This window comes from Hemitrygon akajei, chromosome 22, assembly GCF_048418815.1.
Source record: "Hemitrygon akajei chromosome 22, sHemAka1.3, whole genome shotgun sequence".
NCBI lineage: Eukaryota > Metazoa > Chordata > Chondrichthyes > Myliobatiformes > Dasyatidae > Hemitrygon > Hemitrygon akajei.
Genome location: NC_133145.1, coordinates 40114236 through 40138459, shown reverse-complemented (window position 1 = coordinate 40138459; position 24224 = coordinate 40114236). Strand labels below are relative to the sequence as shown.

The window sequence follows — 24224 nt, the reverse complement described above, 5'->3', positions numbered from 1 at the left end:
ACTATTGCACTGACCGATTTGAAAATTCTCGTGACAATAGAGATTTATGGCAAAAAAGGTCAACATTCAGTCTAAACACCTGATGAAGTTTGAAGTAATGGTCTAAACTATGTACAATTATTCTTCACTGAGTTGATAATGCCAAACTCATATTGGCATCAGGATCTAACATGAGGCAGACTGTATTTCTGCCATTTACTTCTTCAATCCCCTGTGTTGGTGACACTACAGAAACCTTGAGGAAGTGTTTTTTTTTCACAGAATACTTTTTTTTCCATTTTAATTACAGCGGTGGTAAAGAGAGAAATTTCTATATCAAATCCTTTACATCAGTACCAGAACTATGCATCAATATGCTAAGTATTTTATAAAGGCATACATATTAACTCAGCTTTGGATATTTTGTATTTTATAAACAACTGCTGAACAAAGTCAATTTTTCATGACAGGGTAGTACAAATTGCAGTTCTCTGACGATCCAACAAAAAGTCACACACTCAAATAAAATGTGGACCACACGATAATGCTATTTTAAAAAGTGGAATACTAAGAAAGAAATCGCCCTTCAAGGAAGATGATGGCATTTCACCCAAGGTGGTACCTTTAAAGTTAAAGGGTGGTCATTATTAAAGTAAGCTATGGAGCACATGGCCACTAAAGCCTCAATAAACCAGAATGAAGTGGCCCTGGAGTATGGAGAGGTGGATGTCAAAACAATGAAAAAGAGTTTCATGCAGACGACCATTAGCATGGTTTCTTTTGTACTGCTGTTTTCATTTTTATGTGTTGACTAAAAAGATAAGGTGTGCAGAACAAACACAGCTGAATACATTTTGATCGCAATTATTTCACAAATACAACAATCATTTTAATAATCAAGCATTCACATTTCAAGAAAGAGTTGGTGAAAGGATTAAATTGCTTGGCAGAATAATGTTACACGAATCCAAATGAAGAGGCTGGTTAAATTTGAACTGCATGACATTCGGATTTTTAAAATTTATTTTCTCATGGGATATATGTGTTATTGGCAATATCACCTCATGTTGTCCGTCTCTGGTGGCCTCTTGAACTGCACTGCTTGCCAAGCCATTTTATAAAAGCCAATATCACTGGTGGATCCGAAATCATGTTTATACCAAACATAAAGATGGCTGATTTTCTTTCTAAATATGATTAGTGAGCCAGATGGGTGTTTTATAACATTCAGTTGTTTCACAGTCCCCATTACCAATACTACTTTTTTTATTCCAAATCTATTTAATTACTGGTATTTAAATGTCTGGCTACTGTGGTGGGATTCAAACTGATATCTCTGAATCAATAACCCATGTCTCTGGATATCAATCCAATAAATTAACCATTACTCTACCAAGTGGTTTATGCACTAACAACTCAAATAGCAGGACTGGTTCAGAACTCAGGTGTGAATTTCCATTGCATGGCCAGTTGAGATAACACCAGTATGGTGGTGTTTACAAGGAACAGAGCATTAAACACACAAAGCATATGCATGTCTATCAAATAATTGTCTAATTGACTGCTGAGGGCAGTTATTGATTGGTAAAATAAAATGTTTCCTCCTGGGAAAATCCTGAATCCCAACCCTCAAAACAATTCCATACATTTTCCCTGTTCCGTGCCACAATTTTTCCTATGTGTGCAATTCAATTCAAATTCCACTTACCACCAGAAGAATTTAGGAGAATTTTAAGGAACTACTGCAAGTCTATTATTTAATTTTATTGCTGGAGAAGGAGTTGATTAAGTAAAATCATGCCTGAAACAATTAGTATCCACTGGGAAGAATCAACTACACCAAGTAGAGATACATTCTCTTAAAAACAAATCAGATTTGATCTCAACAGAGAAATTACCTTCCTGCACTATCAATTGATCAAAACTAACCCTTTTTAATTAGAAACAGAATTGTATAACATTCAATTTAGCCAGAATATTGAATTCTGGACCATAGGCATTTTTAACCTTTTCCACGCAATTAAGAGTCAGGAACGAAGACAGTTGCTAAAGTTACAGAATAATGTGTTACCATATGGGACTGATACAGGTGTCCTGTGAAAGTTGCTCGCCTGAAGAGGTATACTCAGTGGCCACTTTATTAGGTGCACCTGTACACCTGCCCGTTAATGCAAATCTCTAACCAGCCAATCATGTGGCAGCCACTCAGAGAATGAAAGCAGGCAGACGTGGTCAAAAGGCTCTGTTGTCATTCAAACAAAACATCTTAATAGGGAAGAAATGTGATCTAGATGACTTTGACTGTGGAATAACTGTTGGTGCCAAATGGGTGGTTTGAGTATCTCAGAAACTGCTGATCTCTGAGGATTTTCATGCACATTAGTTCTAGAGTTTACAGAGAATGGTGCAGAAAGCAAAAAAAAAGCATCGCTGAATGCACAACACGTCGAACCTTGAAGACCAGAAACAAACACTCAGCAGCCACTTTGTTAGTTAGAGGAGGTAGCTAATAAAGTGGCCACTGAGTGTACTGTATGTACAGACTAATCAAAGCACAAAACATTAATAACAACTGTACTTCTCGTTGTTCCTCTCCATGCCTTGTCGCTCCTTTAGCATTCGGCTGCTTTTTACGAGGGTCCGAGTTGCTAGCACAACTCTCAACCCAGCACACATGGAAAGCCTGCAAGGAGACGGCCAGATAAGAGCACAGGACCACGTGCCTCGAAGACCGATGCAGATGCCACTATGCCACTGGCTGGCCTTCTGTAATACTTACACAATGAAATTTCAAACTAGTCACAGAAACAACCCGGTTTTTCCTTTCATAGTTTGTTTTTGGAGTTACAATTGTGAAGCATATAATTTTTGGGGATATCTTTACAAGTTGAGCATGGAGAGAATGTTTCCTCTTGTGGGAGAGCCTTACTATTTAAAAATAAAGGATCCCCTAGTTAAGACAGATGTGACAGTTATTTTTTTCTATCTCTCAGAGAATTGTGAGTCGTCGGAACTCTCCACCTCAAACTGAGATAGAAACAGATTCTTGGAATGTTTTCAAGGTAATGGTTAAATCAGTCACTGATGAGTGAAAGGACAAAGGGTCATCTGGAGCAGGTGGGAATATAAAATTGAGGTTACAATCAGACCAATCGTGACCATATTGAATGGTGAAGCAGATTTGAGGGGCACTGTGGCCGTCTCCTTTTCTTCTTATTATTTTTTCAAGTATTCCTCTTTCCTCTCTCAACTAAAGCAGAATTCTAACTGCTACAACTCAACATTGGGATCCTAACCAACACTGTCGTACTCAGTGAGGCAGTATGACATGTGGAGATTGTGTATCCAATTTATTATCCATAAAAATAAATGTTTTTATATCAAGCTTTTGCTGCATCCACTGTGTAGCAACAAAACTGACAGCAAATCAAGTTCACTCTTAATTCAATGATCAGATTTGTAAACCTACTCATTGAGTACAGAAAGGTTGGAAAGATGATCAATAAGCACTATTTCTTTGCTCTAGGAAGATTATTGGATGGTAACAGAAAAACTTGACTATGTAACATACTTTCATTAACATTTAAAATGATATAACTAATGTTGTCAGCAAATGGAGTTATATGAACTGGTGTTAAGTGCAATATTTCCAATGCACAAATAACCATTGGGGATTTAGCACTGGAAATGGCGACATCCAATGGCTCCTGCACCAAAGCCTGATGGAAATTAAGGCACAAGAGGCTACAGATGTTGGAATCTGGACTAACGGACCTTAGGATGCACAAATCAGTGAGTCAGGCAGCATCTACAGAGTGCAACAGGCAATTAGTGTTTCTAGTTGAGACCCCACAGTCCAGAGATGGAAATTAAGCTTCATTAATATTTGCTCAAAATGTGACAAACACCTCTGCAGATTTCTAACTGGAAGCTCACAGACAAAGTGGACATCAATATCGGGCCATTGTCTAAAACTTAATCACATTTCTTCTTTACTGATCTGTTATTCTTCAAATATAATATTCAAGCACGTCCCATCTGCTTCAGTTCAACTAGATATACCTTACAATGAAAATTCTGCTTTGTGTTTTCCCCATCTGTTGGGTAACTTGTCAAAGCTCCAGAACACAACCGAAGAGGCTATTCATTGTGATTACTCCATGATAGCACCACTGGCTATTCAACCGCTATGACCAAGTCTAATTTTGCGCTCAATGTCTACAAATTTTATCTTCAGACGTAGCAAGTAAAAGTAAAGTTGAAATCATTCATTTTGTCCCTTCCTTAGTCTAGATGCATGAAGATCTCTGATTACATCCCAACAGTTGTGTACCCATTCTAGATACAGGAGCCAGGATCATAACCTTCCTGCACAATGCAATTAAGCTATACCATGAAGTCTGTGTTTCCATTATTAAAGCCTTAAAATATAGGATTAATCCAACATTCTTTCATATTGGCTTTGTATAACATCCCAACAACTCTTTTCTGTAAAAATGCTTGAATTCTATTTACTGCAGTGGTCAGATATTTTTTAACTGCATAAATTTATAATACCATATTTAAGCTAAATCTTTCAAAACTTGCACTGATTATACACTTACATAATGCACCTTCCATAATTAACCTTGTTCAAAATAGTGACACATGTGATTCATGTCTGGGTAACACAGAAACTCAAAGGGGTTCCCCCTATGGCTTCATGGCTCTGTGTCAAAATGGCTGAAAGTCAAATTGCCTTGAACTTCAAAAGGAGAAAGCCATCAAGTCAAAACCTTTGCAGTGGGGAAGTCACAGGGGTGATCTGTGAATGCCATACCTTGAGGTCCAAGAGGATAATTGGTTGACATGACCTGTTTGATTAATGTTTAATTTTCTTATTCACTGTTTACACTGATTAAATCAATGCTCTACATTTTAATAAAATAAGTATTTAAAAAGGAGAGGAAATTGGAAGCTAAAAATATTACTGCCCATTTTCCGACAGCATAGAATTAATTTATGTCAAAAATGTCAATAAAAAGAGGCTGGGAGTGCCAAATTTAAATTAAATTTCAGCTGGTTGCCTAACATGTCAAAAAAAGGTCTTAAATAAAACTTGATACATTTCTCACCCAAAATCTCTGGCAAGCCTGGCAAAGCTGTGAGTGCCATGAAGTTACACCCAATGAAAATGTATCCAGTTTTTGTATTTCCGTAATTTGTTTTGTGAATTTTCTCTTTTATTTGCTATTTTGCTACTTGGCACCGTAGTGTCAGGGGGCGACACAGTAGCGTAGCAGTCCGTGTAAAGCTTTACAGCACCAGTGATTGGGGTTCAACTTCTGCCTCTGTTTGTAAGCAGTTCTCCCTGCGACTGTGTAGATTTCCTCCTGGTGCTCCAGTTCCCTCCCACGTTACAAAGATGTACAGTTTAGTAAGTTGTGGGCATGCTATGTTGGCGCTGGAAGTATGGGCGACACCAGCGGACAGCTGCCAACACACCCCCAGGCTTTGCTGGTCGTTGATGCAAGTACTCATTTCACTGTATGTTTTGAAGTACATGTGACAAAGAAAGCTAATCTTTAATCTTGATATTTATCATTTGTAATTGTGGGTCCAGTGTATTCAGAATACCCAAGAGTTTACAGAAATATGTTTGTGAGGCGTTTTACCTTCACATTTCTTTACTGTGTCTACGGCTTCATGAGTCCTTCACATTTCGGACTGTGCCTACTGAATGTATGGTGGGGATCAGTGATGTAAAGTTTAGATGAAAATGAACTCGGACTGCAGATGGAATGACAATCGAACTTTAGCTGCAAAGGGTCAGTCTGATTAAGGCTAGAAGACTGCAGCCCAATCCTGGCTATTTTATTTTCACGTCCATTTGCAGTCTGGCTGAGCAATTATGGAAAAATTGTTTGCAAGTACCCCACTGATGCATCAGCACCTTTCACAACCAATTGACCACCGCTTCCGGTTTTATTGGGCCTTGACAGTTGCAATCAAGTTGATCTGTTCTCTCTTAAGGTTTCACATCTTACAGAAAGTGAACATGTCATTGAAAGGCACTGAAGAATGACACATAAAGAAAGAATTTGAAAAAAAAATCCATTGTGTTTCAACCGGCCCTAAATTATGTGCACTATCGTCTGGTTCACTTGAAAATCTGTAGGGATTCTCTGCTATAGCAGCCTTTCCTGGTAACTTACAGCTCAAGTCTTATTACAACCCTTGAGTTAAAATGTTACCACAGTTACTTTCCCATTTCTTTCTTTAATTAGAAATTTTTGTGCACACCAGAGTGAAATGTGTGCTGGAAGACGGGGAATTTTTATTCAGAAGTCAGATAAAACTGTCAATACCTTGTCAACCAAAGTTCAGAAAGTTACCTTCTACTGTTTCAGGCTGTAGCCACTTTTCCTTTTGGTCTTTCCGAATAAGATTGGCAATTTATGCCAAATTAAAGATTTTATTTTCCGTAGACCACACATTTATTATATGCAAAGTACACACAACAATCAGGTACAATCAATCTTCTATTTATTGGCCAAGCTTGTCTTGAAACCAAATCTCAGGCTATAAAAGCCACTTTTACAATGACAACCCCAATAAATATCCTCTGAACAGTTTTCTTTCTTCCCTCCAGAGTGAAGGCTTTGCTCAATCAACTTTATAATCCTGAAAACACTAATCAGGATTTTTGGTTGTGAAACTACAGCATTGCTCTGTTTTTTGGAAATGATAACTATGAATTGTAAGGTATAGTTTACAACACATAAAATATCATCTTATTGTCCCTTGCAACAGAGTCAATGCCAACTTTCAATATCGCCTGCTTACTTCCTTTCTCAATCCCCTTCTTCTACTACCCATCTACAATAAGATCATTTTCCAACGGCCAATTAACATGAGAAGCAGCAAGCCTTTGGGTTATGGGAAGAAACCAAAACACGTGAGGAAACGTAGCGGCACAGAAAGAACATGCAAACTCCACCACGTCCGGCTGGGATTGGACCCACATCTCGGGGGCAGTGAAGTAGCAGCTCTACCAACTACACCACTATGTTACATGGCCTTCACAAAAAGATGGAGAGAGCAAGAAGAAAATTATAAGGCAGTACGCCTTTTCTCATTACTCATGGTGAATGTACCAGAGCCTATTAAATAAGTGGCAACAGGGGATTTAGGAAATCACAATATAATAAGGCAGAATCAGCATATTTTACAACATAGTAGAAATCTACAGCACATTACAGGCCCACAATGTTGTGCTGACCACGTAACCTACTGTAGAAACTGCCTAGAATTTCCTTACCGCATAGCCCTCTATTTTTCAGAGTTCCATGTACCTATCTAAGAGTCTCTTCCAAGACCCTATTAAATCCTATTTTTCCCTTTCTTCCTACATTATTGGTAACCACATAAGCCATGGCGGCTGTATCTTTCCCCTCCCACTCCAAATTCCTCTGCAGGTCCCAAAACTGAGCACCTAAGCACCAGGCAGTCAAAATGGCCTTCAGCACTCTCAATCCTTGAAACAAAGAGATTCATGCCTACACCCTGACTGTACTATCCCCAATTACCACTACATTTCTCTTCTCTCCCCCCTCTTGAATGGCTCCCGGAACCCCCTATGGTGCCAGAATTCGGCTGCTCATCCTTCCCACAGTCCCCTCTCTTAACCTCATAGGGAGGAACAGTCTCAGACCTGTTGGTCAAGCTCAAGGGCTGAGTCTCCTCCTGCACTGCCTCTGGGATCCCCCTACCTGCCTCACTCTCAGTTACACCCTCGTGAGCCAGGCCACAGGCTGATTCTGAAGTTAATCTAATGGATGTGACTGCCTCCTGAAACACAGCGCCCACATAATTCTCCTGATGCATCACAGTGTTCAAAGCTCAGGTGCCAGGTTATCAACTTTGGGCAAGGTGTAGCACCTGTTTTGCCTCCCTGATCAGGGTCACGTGAAGCCTCAGGAGCAGCTGGTGCATTGTTAAGTGACCACAGACTTTTTTTTGAGTATGTCACCAGCAGGGGAGGCAATAATAACAATCAAAGTAAGGTTTGATGCATCATATCTAGACTTGAAAAAACTTTTCTGCAAGTGAATCCACAAACAAGGCTGCAGGATTAGTTAAAGGAAAATAAATGGGGATTCGGCATGAGCACATTATTTTCAGGTTGGAAGATTATTAATCCTGGGGTTTGTCACAAGGGTAAGGCTGGGCTCCAATGATTTTACTGACCTGGGTAAAAATAACTTCCTATTACGTGTTACATCTGTTATTATTCATTATAAAATATCGAGGTGTAAAAAGATGCAAAGAGTCTGAAATGGAATATCTATTCATGTTAAATGAGTGAAGAAGATGAAAAGAGAATATTATAGACAAATGCAAAGTTAACTGTAAGTGTGTCCAGAATAATTCTTAGAGGACACATACCAATGAACATTTTCATTCAAAGGGTCTTTGCATGTACAATATGGAAGGTTAACAAGCAGGCTGAACAGTTATGCAGGTAAAATAGCATGTTGGCTTTTATTGCAAAAGCTTGGATGACAAGAATAAGGAAGTCTTGCTCCAAGGACCTAGAATGTTTGTGATTCTCCAGCATGGAATCCTATGGGTACTCAATAAAGTTCGCCAAGAATGAAAAATTTTTTTGCACCAAAATGAAATGAGGATTGACTGGGAAAAGTGTTGAGCTCAAGTTGACCGTATTGACTGCTGGACTAACCCAAGGCGCCAAGATGGCCACCTCCAGCTGTCCTACATTATGTCTTGATTCCAATTTCCTTATTGTTACCTCACACAGATTTTCTAAGTGCAATATGAAAAATAAACATATCCTGTGGTTGGATGAAAAGAACTGCCTGAAATGCCTATACTTTCCTTTCTATCTACATATTTTCTCCACAGATGCAAAACAGGTCTGTATTGCCATTTAAGATCATAAAATGAGCAGACATATTAGTTTTATAGACAATAGACAGCAGGTGCAGGAGTAGGCCATTTGGCCCTTCTAGCCAGCACCGCCATTCACTGTGATCATGGCTGATCATACACAATCAGTACCCCGTTCCTGCCCTCTCCCCGTATCCCTTGACCCCGCTATCTATAAGAGTATCTAACTCTCTCTTGAATGCATCCAGAGACTTGGCCTCCACCACCTTCTGGGGCAGAGCATTCCACATATCCACCACTCTCTGGGTGAAAAAGTTTTTCCGCATCTCTGTTCTAAATGGCCCACCCCTTATTCTTAAACTGTGGCCTCTAGTTCTGGACTCACCCATCAGCGGGAACATGCTTCCTGCCTCCAGTGTGAACAATCCCTTAATAATCTTATATGTTTCAATCAGATCCCCTCTCATCCTTTTAGAGAGAATGTTAAAGCAGACTGTGAAATTAATGGAAGTGGAAAAAATACCCTCTTTTTTAATAATGTAGCAATCATTATAAAGCCCAGTAATGCAGCTTAGCAACCTTTTATTGTGCACTGTCTTTGGCCTTCTGATTAATGAATGAAGTGCACAGTACAATATGCCCTTCACTGTAACACAGTTTTCAGATTGCTCCTGAAGGGAGTATTATAGAGAGGGGTTAGTGTATTGATACATGCTCTGCTGTTGCAAATCATTTGTGAGGCAATGGAACAATTACTTTCTGCATGACCAGCAGCCTGAAAGCAGCCATGTGTGCTTCTCTGTGAGAAGAACTGACTGTATAGTATTATTCAGGTCACAGAAAACCTAAACAACAGTATTTAGCAGCACTTAAATGGTCTGTCAACTACTTTTGCAGAAATCACTGCACTTCAAAAACAGTCACATGCAAGTTTTAATAAAAGAGAGAGAGATTTAAATAAAATCAGCGTGGGTCCAACAGTGCTAATTCAGTCAGAGTTCCCGTCTGTGGTGTACAAGAGCTGAGAGACTTTGCATAAGTGGCAAGATGGACAACAAGAATACTGAGAAGAAAAGAATGGAATAAATGGGCACAAAAAGGAGAGAATTAAGGGTGAAGTACAGGGTTAAAGAAAGAGGAAAAATATTAAACAGGAGGAATGAATCCGCACTCTGACCTCTGTCTGTCACCTCCCCCTCATGCCCCACCTCATTCCCTTTTCCCTATGGTCCACCTTCATCTCCTCTCAGATTCCTTCCTCTTCAGACCTTTATATTTCCCGCCCCTCTCCCCCCAGCTTCGACTATCACCTTCTACCTATCCGCTACATCCACATTTTGATTCTGGCATTTTCCACCTTCCTTTCCAGTCCTGAAGAAGGCTCTTTCCTGACATGTCAACTGTTTGTTCACCTGCACGGACACTGCCTAAGCTGTCGAGCTCCTCCAGCATTTGGCGTGTTGCTCAGGAAGTGTTAATTGCAGAGATGGAGAAAGATGCACACTGAGAAAACGGAGGATGCCCATAGCAGTGATGACAAAAGGAAGTGGGTGAGTATAAAGAGAAAAGAAAAGGGGGAATGGGCACCTGTGAAGTGAAAAGGTATGACGTTGATCACTGGGAATGGAAAGTAAGGCAATGAGCTAGTCATGAAAAGGAAAAGGACAGCCAATCATGATTACAGGTTTGAGAAAAGACAGAAACAAAAGCCAACTGGGAGTGCCAAACAGAGTGAAAAATTAACATCAGAGCCAGACTCTGCCAACATTGAGTAGAGGCAAGTAAATGGAAGTTTAAGACAAGCAGCATAAAGTAAATTCATCAGCTTTTATTTCAGGGAGTATCACAATAAATGGAATAAAGACAAACAAAGGCTAGTCAAAGCATAGAAGAAGGAAGTAAAACCGTCAACATAAACTAAAGGAAATTATTGATAACTACTGTTGTGTCCAGCAGGGAAGAGAAGAACAAGAACTTTGGGGAAAGGAAACCCATTCTAGAGGGGGCAAAGAGGTAATAGGCAGGCGCAACAGAAATGATGCTTTATGCAAGGGGAGAAAAATGCCAGCATAAAGTAAGGAGAGGTTAAAAGTACTTGTATAGTCAAAAGGTAAATATGTGCTACTAAGGAGTAAGTGATGACTATGGGATTAACAGCTATGGACGAAAAGAATGTGGTGTGTTCCAGAACTAATAGGTTAGAAGAGGTGAGAAGTTTATGGGCTAGAACTGAGAAGAAAATCAATGAACAAATATGGGAGAGGAATTGGGGTGGGAGGAGGGCAAGAAGCATTAACTGTTGTGAAATGAAGGGGAACTCCAAGTTAAAGAGAGGATTCAGGTAAGTTTAAGGAAGAAGACCGAGTAACAGGCCTGTGCAAATGAGTGTGGAGAAGATGGTCCCACTGCTGAATTGAAAGATATACAGTCTCTGTGTGCTGGATTCTGGGGATGTGTTACAACAGAAACTAGAAGGGAAGTTCTGGATACAGTAAGACATGGCTGATGTAATTTTTGGGGAAGTAACGTTCTGATTCGTCTGTGAAAAATTCAACTGTCATATTATTTATTACTTTTGTGCAGGGGTTCCCAACCTGGAGTCCATGGACTCCTCAGTTATGGTAAGACACCATGGCATAAAAAAGGTTGGGAACCCATGCTTTAGTAGATTAATAAGTCTATTAATTATGAATCTTTACAGATTTTAATTAGAATGCATAATATTTTATGTAAAGATTCCTAGAGGAACCTGCCCCTGGTTACATGGAAATGAAGCACCAGTGTTTGTGCCTTCAACATTTGAGAATTAATTGTTTTCCCTCCAGTATACAGTAAGCGACTAAATGCTGGCTCTATCCAGCGCTGAAGTTACAAAGCTCATGTTTTCATATGCCATAGGCTTATAATCAGAGACGTTTCAAAGCAGTAAGCAGTTTCTGGGAGTTACCAAGGGGTTTCTGCCAGGTTTCTCTAGTGACAAATGAAAATGACTTAAAGCTAATGGCAGAATGGAGGGGAAGTTTCTGACTGATTAGATTCTGTTGGCTTTAATAGAGCAACCTTCTGGTTTAAGGGAAATCAAACAAAAATTGAAATGGTGATACTTGGATGGGAGGAAAATTTCAATTTGGAACCATGCTCAGCTTTAACAGAGTGCTGCTAGACATTGCATATGCCTGCCAGTCTGGGCAACAAATTCTGCCAAATCTGAATCAAATTATTTTGTCATTTTGAATCTGCATTTTACTTTGTTATAATTCTTGACTACAAGTGTTAATGAAAACTGACTGCCATTTAAAACTTCTTGCATTAGAATTGGCTTCATTTATATTGCCTTACATTGTTCAAAGATTCCTTTACTAGTGTACATAGTGTTTCCGTGCTTCTGAATTCGTTCCTCGTTCAACCTCCCATGCATATTTAAATGGGTGTCACTTGCATATAAGAATATACAGTATACCAGCTGTAAATCTGACACTATTCATTTTCCCTGAAGCATCCTTTATGCCATTCATAAAAATCACAACATTCTCTCAAAATACTGTATTGAGCATTTCTAAATCAAAGGTCACTTCAAATAATCCAGTTATAAAGCTATTTTGATGTGCAAATTGAGATTCTCCAAAGGTCCAGTGCTGTAAAATATATACTGAACTTTTTTAATTTGACAGTATCGTTGTAGTCCAAAATTGGTACAGCAATGACCAGCAAATTGTTAATACAGTGTATATTCCCTCTTAAAACTATTTTACAACAATGCTCTTCAGAGTTCAGCTTTTGCTGTAACTCATAGATAAAAAAACGTTTATGTGGCATTTTATTCAGTCATAGTTATTCAAAGTCAGTTTTTTTTCCCATAAATCAATTCTGATTGCTTTAGAAATTCAGCATGCAACACACACCAGCAGCAGTACCCTTCGGACTGAAGGGATTTACAGTGAGAATTGTACTCAGGGAAGGATACACCAGAAACGAACACCAAAGTCTTTTAAGTAACATTAAAGAAGTCCAGCAGGACTGATTGAATTTTTGTGACTCACTAAATCTACAATACTGCAATGCAACACACACACACACACACACACACACACACACACACACACACACACACACACACACACACACACACACACACACACACACACACACACACACACACACACACACACACACACACACACACACACACACACACACACACACCCTTTTTTTTTAGCATACAGCAGAGGCAATTCTAATCTCCTATTTGTTTATACAGGAATATTCCCTGTAGAGCACTGAGAGGAATGGGTGCAGCATTGCTTTTCAAGATCAGTTAAAAACATCTATTGAATCAAAAGGAGCCCAAATCAAGTGCAAATGTATTGGTCCAACTTAAATTTGCACCACTTCTTTCATCTTTTTTTTTCTCTCTTGCAAGTACATGATGTTTTCCGGCAGGAATTCATTAATTGCCAAGGCTGTAATGCAAAAAAAAATGTGTGCATATTGATGTTGATAGGTTTCAGGGTTCGAAAACTGATGTGAAATTGATTAGGAGATTATTGTTTTGCTGCAAGTGTGAATGCAACAAGCCATATGATTTGAATAGAAGGATTAGTTTGAAATGCCAAAAATCTTGATGCCTTTGGGACCTCCGTGATTGTATCAGTGGCATCACCACAAATCCCATAGTGCTGCAGAAACAAACACAGATATGGTTTTCATATCACTATTGGGTTTTATTCTGCTCTAGTTAAATGAATGATACTTAAATAGTTTGCTTTCCCCGATCACCTCATTTCTTCCCCTTTGGCTTTGGATCTTCTTACTGATGCCACATTTTAATGTCTTCAAAGCAAACATCAACAGGAAGTCTTTAAAACAGTTCACATATTTCTTCATTTAAATTCACTATCCAGGGTTTTCTGTGTATTCCTAGTGGCCAACACGACTGAGAATTGCAAAAGCATGCAGAAATACAGAATATTTAATGATTAGCAGTATTTTCTGAATAAACTAATAAAGGAGCACAAAGGATTACTTTTTGTGAGTAGCTATAGTAACCAAGGTTCTGCCCCAGGCTTCACTTCATCATCTACATTTTACAAAGTCTTGCATGCTGGAAAAGTGTGATGGAAAGCAATTTTTATTTTACTAACTGCAGCATTTTCCAGTAACATAGCTACAGGGTGCTCCATCGATTGACCATGAGATATGCAAACGATTCCACAAGTGACCTCACTTTATAACCCATGAGAATGGAAGTTCTGCGCAGTCCAGTTAGGTCAGGTCATGAGCATAATAGCTTCTGTGCCCCTGTAATGAACGTTCTAGCTTCCCACGCTGGAAAAGAGCTCTCAAAATCTTTTCTTTCCGGAATAGACTTACAACAATTTATTTTGATTTTGTGATATTTTTATGAGCACTTATTTTAATTAACAAACAAAAAGTGCCGGGCAGCTCTATGGAGGCAACATAGAAAGGAGTTTTATTAAGTGAAGCTGTCAAACATGTTCCATTGCTATAGGGTAATACTAGGCCACAGAGTACTGATGCATGCTATCCTATTCAGTGCATGTTACTCAGTGGTTGACAGGGCATCTTTCATGGTATCACTGGTGCAGAGATGTCAGGAAAACATCCAGTAAATGACCCAACAAGAGGGTTCTGTATTTCCTCAGTGAATACTTTATTTATCTACTGGTAAATACTGGCTTTCTTTAAAAAAAATATTGAGTAAATTCGTATGCCTGCACTTGCTTCTGTACGGGTGGGGAACTATTGGAAAGGGTAAAAGGATAGATGCAGTAATCACCCTTTTGTGGCTACAGATTCTCGCAGGAATATATATGATGCAACAGTAAGAGCCAGCAAGAGAGAGTTCCATTCAATAAATGAAAATAGCCTAACTTGCCTTTGTGTTTTTTTTAGAAAATTAATATTTACTGTAGAAATATTCAAAAATCAGCTTTACATTTGTTATCTACATGATAGATTTTGTATTTCAAATCCGTTACATCGTTTGTATACCTAAATGACATGTCATGTAGCAGAATGTCACTGACTGAACAGGAATAAGGTAACAGCTGTTTGAACAGTGGGGAGTGACATCCCAATGGCAATTCAATTGCACTCGAATACAGGTTTGGACAAACAAAGGTACGAAAGGCTAAAGTGTTCCACACAGTTTCAATGTTATCTTTACTTCAAACTAAATTGACGCTTTTTCATCAAAAAAGCTCCAGCCTGCTTCAGTTGAAAACTTTTTTCATGTCCTGTTTCCCTCCTGCCATGTTTGATTGTTTTGATACGTCATCTTAATTCTTTATCTCTTCTGCAACTTCTACATTCTTGCAGCCCCCCCTTTCCAGTAAGTCTTGTTCATTATCACCTGCTACAATGAGTGTTCTAGAACAGCCAAATATAACACAAATAATTTTGAAAGTAAGGTTTGGTTATACTTTAACAGTTAAAATAGCAAGACCTGCACAAGACTGCCAAGACTCTATATCAAATACCGTGCCTCTCTCCAAAATAACATTGCTAATCTCTTTTACTGAACTTAACTCTGGTATTAGCAATAATTATCACAAAACACTGATTTTCCCCAATATGCTGCCCCGTCTTTAGTCTGGGGTTTAAGAATTTAGATGATCCTCTCTGTATTATCAATCATTAAATTATAAAGCTTTTATCTCTCATCACATTTTACTTTAAAATCTATAAACAAAGTAAGGGGAACATCATGCACAGAAGCATAACAAAAGCAGCAACACAGAAGCATAAACATCCCGACTAGTACAATAATGCCTTAAAGAACTACTACTAAACTCATAGAGCTGTTGTACTAACAAGTGCTTTACGGGGAAAGGGAAAGGCAGTTTTTAAACTGTTCGCAAAAACTAAAAGAAAATCTTTTACATTGAAGCACTGTCGTCGGTGCTGTCATGTTTAATTCTTGTTGATTTATAATTTTCATAAATCCTGGTGTCGCGCTGAGTTTATCACATATTTAAGAACAAGTGCTCTCGGAATACAAAGGGTTAAGTAATGATGGAATGATCGCTTGGTATGGCATTGTGGAGAGAGAAAGATGGATGCGAGTCCTGTCTGGAAGCACTTAATTTATAGAAGAATTAAACTAGCTGAGCAGATGGAAGAAGATACATGAAGACACAAACAGCAGCAGCCTTTCCATCCCAGACCATAAATTAGTCTGATAAATGGGAAATTTATGACCTTAAAATATCTACCATCACCTATCATTTCCCTGGTGCTGTCACTGTAATGCTATGAAATGCAATGGGAACTGCAGACAAGGAAGGGAACTCACACACACCAGAGGATTCCTCATGGAAAAGCCCAGGTATTTGACAGCACAGCTGCAAATAAACAGTTGAGTTCAGACATACAGCCCATTGCCAACACCGAGAACTGCTTGTGTTTTCTGCTTTTTTTAAAAAAAAAATTCTGCTCTCTGATAACAGCAAAAACATCCCAGATCAACCACAGGGAAGATGCGAGCAGTCCTCTGTGGTGACGGGTTGTTAAGACAGACGATGTAAATTTTTTTTCCGCTCTTGCTCTCTCGCTGTCCGTACAGCGGAGTCCGATGCCCAACACCTTTCCCCCCCACATAGTGCTTTCAACGCAACAAAAGAACTTGACCCCATAAAGCAAGGGCAAGACAAAGGAGTTCATTTCAATAAGGCACTTACCTCCTGGAGAAAGAGAAAGGCTGGAGTGCAGGGGATGGTATGCGAGAGCATAGCGGAGTTGGACAGCAGAATGCAGCCGGAGTTTGCCATTGAGCAGAGCGTGTATCAGGACGGCGCGCGTGTGTATTGTGTGTGTGTGTGTGTGTGTGTGTGTGTGCGTGTATGTGTGTGTGTGTGTATGTGTGTGTGTGTGTGTACACCTCTGGAGCTCTCTCGCGCTTGATCTCGTCCTCTCTCCCGTTCAACTACTTAAACTGCATTCATAAAGTGCTGTTGTGCGCTCTGTTTTGAAGCCGGCTGATCAATGCAATGAATGCACTTAGATTTAAAGAGAACAAGAAAGGGGGTTTCTAAAGCAGAAAATGTTTGCGCGGTGCAGGGGTTATTGTACATTCACAATCAAGTGGAAAAAGATACTTATGAAAATCAGCTATTAGTATCATTAAATAGTATTCAATAATGAAAGTTAAGTTATATATTTTGGGACTATTTGAACTTTAACATTTTCAAGCTCTTCTCATCAGTGCTATGCACGTACAATCTTGCACTATTGGAGACATCGTTATGCCTAATTTAATATTTTTTGAGCAGATTTTGTGTGCTACACTGTGTTCAGCATATACAGAACTGGTTCACCCTAAGTTATAGATTGATTAGGATTGCAGCATTAGGTGATTTGCAGAAAGTATCATTATCAAATCAATAATTATCTTACCAACAGAATGATTATTATTCAGACCTAATTGAGAGATTGCATTAAGTTTTGCACTTTGAACTTTCTCAGGCCGGCCTTGACCCTCAGGAGTTCAGACTTGGGAGATACCTGACACTTCCTGCTGAGTGTCTGGCCTTCTGCACCTGAACAGGGTGGTGGTCAACTGTTGCCCAACCCTTCCCTATTCTGATAAGGTGTGAGTCAGGGGAAAAGAGGAATTAAACAACCAACAAATTTTGAAAGGATTGATGTTCTATGCAACCCAGGTCGAACCCTGCACAACCTCAGAACTCTAAGCAGCCAAGGAAGCATTTCATAAATGTGGTCACAAAGATGCTTGTAGGCCTGGGCTCTTATTTGGCTGAGACCTTACTGGTGAGCATCATCACCCGTTTGCGGAGGAAGGTTCTCCTCACTTTTTTTCTCTAACCCCACTTTAACCTCAACCCCATGTCACTGACATGCAGAATCACGAGATACATCCAACCCTGAGGACCATGGTTTCACATCCGGACAACGTTTGAGTGGTTTTGGAAAGGGCGGTGGAGAAAGAACATAAAATCAGAAAATATTACACTTCCTTCTGTAAAATGAGAATGTAGCTCTGTCATTTTCCCACTGGATTTTTGACTGAAGACTGGGCCAGGCATGATGTTTTACAGCTTCCAGTGTATATAAGCCAGCAGGTAATACATTTAAAACAATCTGTGGGAATGAACTATAGACAGGGATCTTAAAAATGATAAGAAAACATACTTATATCAATTCATGTAAAATAACAGCTTCAATATTAGGATGGGTGTATCTTTTCTCTTTGATGATTTTATAGGCTGTTGTCCTATCAGAGGATTCCCAAAAACCTCACTTGAAATATTTTAGGCTTTTTGGATGAAATCAGGAGTCTGTTTATGGCAGATTTCAGCTATCCACTGGGGTTAGTGCTTCCACTTATCCATAGCATGTGCTATGATCAAGCTAGGAACTCCCTGAATTGTGTATCAATGCGCCTTTCATATAAGCCCATAAGACATAGGAGCAGAATTAGGCCATTCAGCCCATCGAGTCTGCTCTATCATTCTATCATGGTTGATTTATTATCTCTCTCAACCCCGTTCTCCTGCCTTCTCCCCATAATCTTTGGCACCCTGATTAATCAAGAACTTATCAACCTCTGCTCTAGATATATTCAATGACTTCTCCTCACAGCTATTTATGGCAATGAATTCCACATATTCACCACCTTCTGGCTAAAGAACTTACTCCACATCTCTATCCTAAATGGACGTCCCACTACTTTGAAGCTGTGCCCTCTGGTCCTAGACTCACCCGCTATAGGAAATATCCTCTCCGCATCCACTCTATCGAGGCATTTCAATGTTCAATATGTTTCAATGAGATTCTACCACCCCACCCCATTCTTCTAAATTCCATTGGGTACAGGCCCAGAACCATCAAACACTTCTCATATTTTAACCCTTTCATTCCCAGAATCATTCTTGTGAACCTCCTCTGGACCCTCTCCAATGCCAGCACATGTTTCCTAGACAAGGGGCCCAAAACCGTTCACAACACTCCAAGTGCATTCTGACCAATGCCTCATAAAGCCTCAGCATTACATCTTTGGTCTAACATATAATCTAGTCCTCTTGAAATGAATGCCAACATTGTGTTCCTTACCTCTGAGTCAACCTGCAAGTTAATCTTTTGGGAATCCTGCACAAGAACTCCCAAGTTCCTTATGTGGTTTGCTGAGAAGGGCAAGGAATCCCAGCCAGACAAAGGGCAGAAGTGTATCTTGCCAGGTTATGATTTTGGCTGTGATCTCCAAAGGAAAAAATAAAGGCAATTGTTTTATTTGGGGGAATACAATGCTTTGAATAATTTCAAGGGCATTTTCTTCCACTTCCTGAACTGGATTTCTGGCATCAACTTGCAAGGTGACCCTTAATACTTTGGGGTGCAGCAGTATCATTAAAAGTAAAGAAAATTTTCCTTCCAGCGAACAGAACGATCACAGACTAGGCATAGAAGCCCCACATCTCATCACACTTCAGCACTTGCCCCTCACACTCTGCAGCATGTGAGCTTGTAAAACGTTCCTTGGCTGCACAATCTATAGCTCAGATCTCTCATTTCAATTAACTATACTTCTCACTGCCTCAGGAGAGCAGCCGACATAATCAAAGATCCCACCTACCTCAGATATTCTTTCTTCTCCCCTCTTCCATCGCACAGAAGGTACAAAAACTGAAAGCAGGTCCCACCAGGCTCATGAACAGGTTCTACCCTGATATTGTCAGACTCTTGAGCGGACTTTTTGTACAATAAGATGGTCTCATTATCTACCTCATCATGGTCTTGCACTTTATTGTTTACCTGCACTGCACTTTTTCGGTAACTTTTACACTTAAATTAGTATTGATAATGATTTGTTTTTTCTCCAGCTCTAGGCATTGTGTAGTGATTGGATCTGCATGTAAAGTATACCAAGTTTTTCATTGTATCCTGCTACACATGACTATAATAAACCAATACCAATGTCAATTCCAAGAGGACAGCTTGAAAGTATTACATAATTAGCAAATACTACAGAAGTAATTTCCATCCAAGAACATTATTGTTGGTATCAAAAGGAAGAAGAGAAGGTGGTGCAGGTGAATAGTATCACTTCAAGGTCATGCTAAGAGACGGCCGCCCAGCCTCTCTAATTTCAAAACTTAAGCGTGGTGGTTCTTGAGTGTGCAGGGCATGCCAAGAGGGTAAAACTTCTCCCACGGACTGCAGATGACAGTGTTGTTTATCCACTTCTAATCCATGCACATACAAGGGACTGGAGATGCTGGAACGTGGAGCTACATACAAAGTGCTGGAGGAACTCTGTGGGCCAGGCTGTATCTATGGAGGGAAATGGATAATTGATGTCTGTTAAGACCCTTCATTTGGTCTCTATGCATTGCTGCAAATTCCAGCATCCGCCCTGTCTTGTGTCTCTATTTTACTGCTCCTCTGTGAAGTCTCTTCAAGGTTTGCCTACTGAAGTTATTCCTCCAGTCCAAGTAAAGGGTCGTGATCTCAAACACCAACAATCCATTTCCCTCCATAGATGCTGCCTGACCCACTGAGTTATCCAGCCCTTTGAGTGTTGTTCTAATCTATGCATACCTTTTAGACATTCAGGAACCCTGAATATAGATGAAGTTGTTTTGCTCAATTGGCCTTTGGACCTCAAGAGCTAATTGCTTCACTTGTGGCATTGTTTCCAGTAATTTTGCTAAAATAGCACATAAATGAATGTGATTTGAGCACTCCACTGGACAATAAGTGAACTCATTATGCCTCAGGTTAGCAGTTAAAAAAGAACACCATTGAACATGAGGGACCATGAAGCATTTACTAAGTGCTTTAACAGTGCTAATGATTGTGATAAAAACTTGCTGTGACCACTGAAATAGCTGAAAGAAAACAGAGTAACCCCAGACAGCTTGGCTGCAATAAGCACCAGAAAAACCACTACGCCTTCTGTGGCACTATTTCTTAAAGATGAAATGCTGGTTCTCCACAGGAAATATCTGGGTCAGCGAGTTACACAACCATGACCTATTCATCTCATGCTTGGGGGGATATGACAGAATGAGTTAATGCACTGTCTGAAAGTATGAGAACCACCAAAGAAGAGTGGCACAAATTCAGTGACAAGTGAATGCAGTAGAAACTACTCTGCACTCTACAGCACCGCATTGTCTTCAGCCAATGAAGTTTGAAGAGTTTCATTGCAATAGTCACCACCGCCAAACGTACAGTAGTTTACCTTATGCTATCTGGCATCTCAAAGAGGTTCATCCAGTATTTGTGAGTGAATCAGCCAGCGGCCAATAAGAACAGTACCCGGTCGATCGGTATGGAAACATGGGTAAGGGCTGACTAATTTCTCCAATCAGTGCCACTTGTGCACAATGGTAAGAGCAAAGACAGGAGCAGAATGAGTGCAATCTTTGTGCCATCACTCAGAATGTTGCAAACCATGAATACAAACTGTTTTTACAGTGATCTGAAGTGCCATGTACCACTGAAAGCCAGACATCTCACCCTTCCTCTTGTGGCAATCTCTACCATCAGTACTGCCCAGGCAGGTCTACTGTGAATCTGTTAGTGTCTTCTGAAATATCCCCTGCCTGAGAAATAAATGAGGTGCTACATACAAGCAGTGAATATTTTCCCAGGAGGTGCACAGTGGCCTTGTATATCACAAGAACTTTACACGGTGTATCTGCACTGAGAGACACCATACGGTGCCAAGTGATTTTTTGTGAATTACTGATATAGGACTGTAGTGATTTTAGTGGACATTTCAATGCCCTACAAGGAATCAACATGATCAGTATCGTCCCTATCATAGGTGATCTGTCGATTACTGATGGTCACCCAATAATCACCAGTTGCCTTTCTTGTGAGCTGCTGATAAACATCTGAGGCTCCCGGCATCGAAAGAGAGTATAGTCACCAACTCCCCCAAAGGTATTTCATTAGCAAGAGTGTTGAAGCCAGGATGAATAATATGCCAGTGATGTGCAGATGATTCTGATGGCATGCTGTGAAACCTCCTCACAAGCTGCATCCTGAAATTCTTCCTCCATCTGGTTATCCTTCTCTTGCTTGCTAATGTTGACCTTAATTTTACTATTACACTGTGTCCATCATTTTGGAGACTTTATCTAAGGTGTGCTACTAAGTCATCCCCTTTTCTAAATTACCTACTTGATATACTATTGTAAGCAATGATTAAGCACTTTACTTTGGCATGAAGCACACTCCAACAACCCCTAATATCATTGATTGGTAACATCATTTAAGGTCAAGGAATCCCTCAGGGCCAATTCAACTGGCCTGTTATCAGAAGCCCTGTGTATGGAACGTAGCTGTGTGCAGAATACAAGAGTGACATTCTTGGGTCAGTGATTTAAAAAAACCCTAATTGTCTGAGTCCAAAGTGTAGTGCTTAAGCCAAGGTTATGGTGGACTACTCCCATGCAACAATACAAGTTGGAAATCATCTTCCCAATATCTGCAAGCACTATTGTGTAGTCAAACCCTAATATCTGTTTGATAGTATTTTTGTTTTCTGTTCTAAATAATGGAAATCATTGACTATACTACTTATTCTACAATAATGTCATTATTTGCTGCACTTACTTTGTCACCCATTCATTTTTTTATTTTTTATTTCATTTTTATTAGATATCAATAGAAGAACTAGCTACTGGCTCCATTCAGATCTTCATCAACCTTAGCATGAATATAACTGCCAGACAAAGCAAGAAAGCCAATCACAATTTACAGTCTAACTTGAAGCTAACAGCGAAATCCAAGATGGATGGACCCTGCCTCTCTTGTGCAACAGGACTAACTTGCATCCTGATGACAACAGGGGCATGCACACCATTTTGATGAGAGAGCCTCAACCCTCCTGCCTCTATCAGCCTCTGCGTTGTTCGAAAGCCACAATGTTGACTGCCAGCCCCAGAAATGTCATCATTTTCTTCAGTTCTGGATGTGAGTTGATGCTGGGACATTTGAATAAAGAACTTAACTCTTGCTAGCATTGAATTTTTGGAAAACTGGGGATGATTTCCCGAGTTCCAAACTTGAGTTAAACTCTGGTCTACAATATTTGTCTGCAATGGTGCTCACACTTGCTATATTATACATTTTTGATGCCAGTCATAGTGTAATAGTTTCTGGACCAAAAACACGCTATAAAAAATAACTTCTCTTGACAAAATGAAAGAACAACATATTGTGAGATACATTAGAAGTGATTGAGATTCTGCAGTGCCTCTGTGTGTTTGATGCCCTTTGTTCTCTTCCCTACTCTGTTCCTTTTTCAATGCTGATTGCAACCTCTGGAGCTTTATCTACCATGAGACCTCATTTGCATTGACTTATCTTGATCTATTGTCTCTGCATGCACAAAGAGCTTGATCACGTTTTCCTTCCATTCCAATGTGAGACCTGCATGGCAAAGAGCATCACTAAATCAGTGATCAATTATTGCCCCTGCTGAGCCATATGGAGGCATATCATTCCTATTTACTCTGTCAAAGGTGCCTGAAGGACACTCACACAGGTGTGTTTGATGAAAACAGAAATTATTGGTGCCAGGCTAACAACAGCTCCTGCGCTCTTCAGTGAATGCACGTGCACAAAATATTTATTGGATCTCAGAATCTTGCAAGAACAATCACTTTTATTTGGTTTCCAATTGAGTAGAAACTAGCAATGACTTCAAAATTGGACTCTAACCTCTATCTCACAAATGGAAGCACTCATGAGAATCTTCCAACTACATCTATGGCCTGTATGGATGAGGGTATCCCCGCCAAATATACTTGTTATGTGGTCAGTGGCAGCGTATTCAGGGAAACGAGGAAGTTCCTGTATCCAGGACTGAGGGATCTCAGGAACTTTGCCACCGTCTCATACTCCAACAATCTTCTTTGGAGAGCAATTTTAAGGCAACTTTATGCTTGAGACTGAGGAATTGCTCTATCGATTCCTACCAGATGGCCACTCATTAACCTCTACAATTGATGTTCTTTCAACATCAGGATCACACCAGACAGGTCCTAGGTAAAAGCTAAATTTCAATGTGAAACACGCCAATGGTTCTCTACTGTCTGCAGAGTCTATGCCTCTAAGACACTTAAAACCGTATGGTTCCCTCATATGCAAGGGCTTGCTTGCACTCTATGACCACTGTATTAACCTGGTCTTAAAGTCATAGTACAGTACAGAAAGAGGCAACTTGACTCAGCACATGTCCATGTACACTCACTTTGTTTGCTCTCATTATGTCTGTAGATTTCAATGCCTTGTCTATTTAAGTGTTTATCTAAACCACTCTTTGTGTAAAATACTTTCTTCTCAAATCCCCATTTAAACTC

The 24224-nt window shown here is 39.8% G+C and overlaps 1 protein-coding gene across 30 annotated transcripts in view; it reads right to left on the bottom strand.

Annotated features, from left to right (window-relative positions):
- rbfox3a (RNA binding fox-1 homolog 3a) overlaps window positions 1-24224 on the bottom strand; it is a 1515582-nt gene that overhangs the window by 437568 nt on the left and 1053790 nt on the right. For 4 of the 30 annotated variants that reach the window (XM_073026056.1, XM_073026057.1, XM_073026055.1 and 1 more), the window contains exon 1: window positions 16569-16802. The exons of 19 other annotated variants lie outside the window; for them this stretch is intronic. In XM_073026056.1, the coding sequence (XP_072882157.1) occupies window positions 16569-16658 (90 nt within the window). In that variant the 5' untranslated portion in view covers window positions 16659-16802. Of the gene's footprint in view, window positions 1-16568; window positions 16808-24224 lie in introns of those variants that run through there. 7 more of the 30 variants (XM_073026032.1, XM_073026037.1, XM_073026033.1 and 4 more) reach the window with 6 other exon arrangements.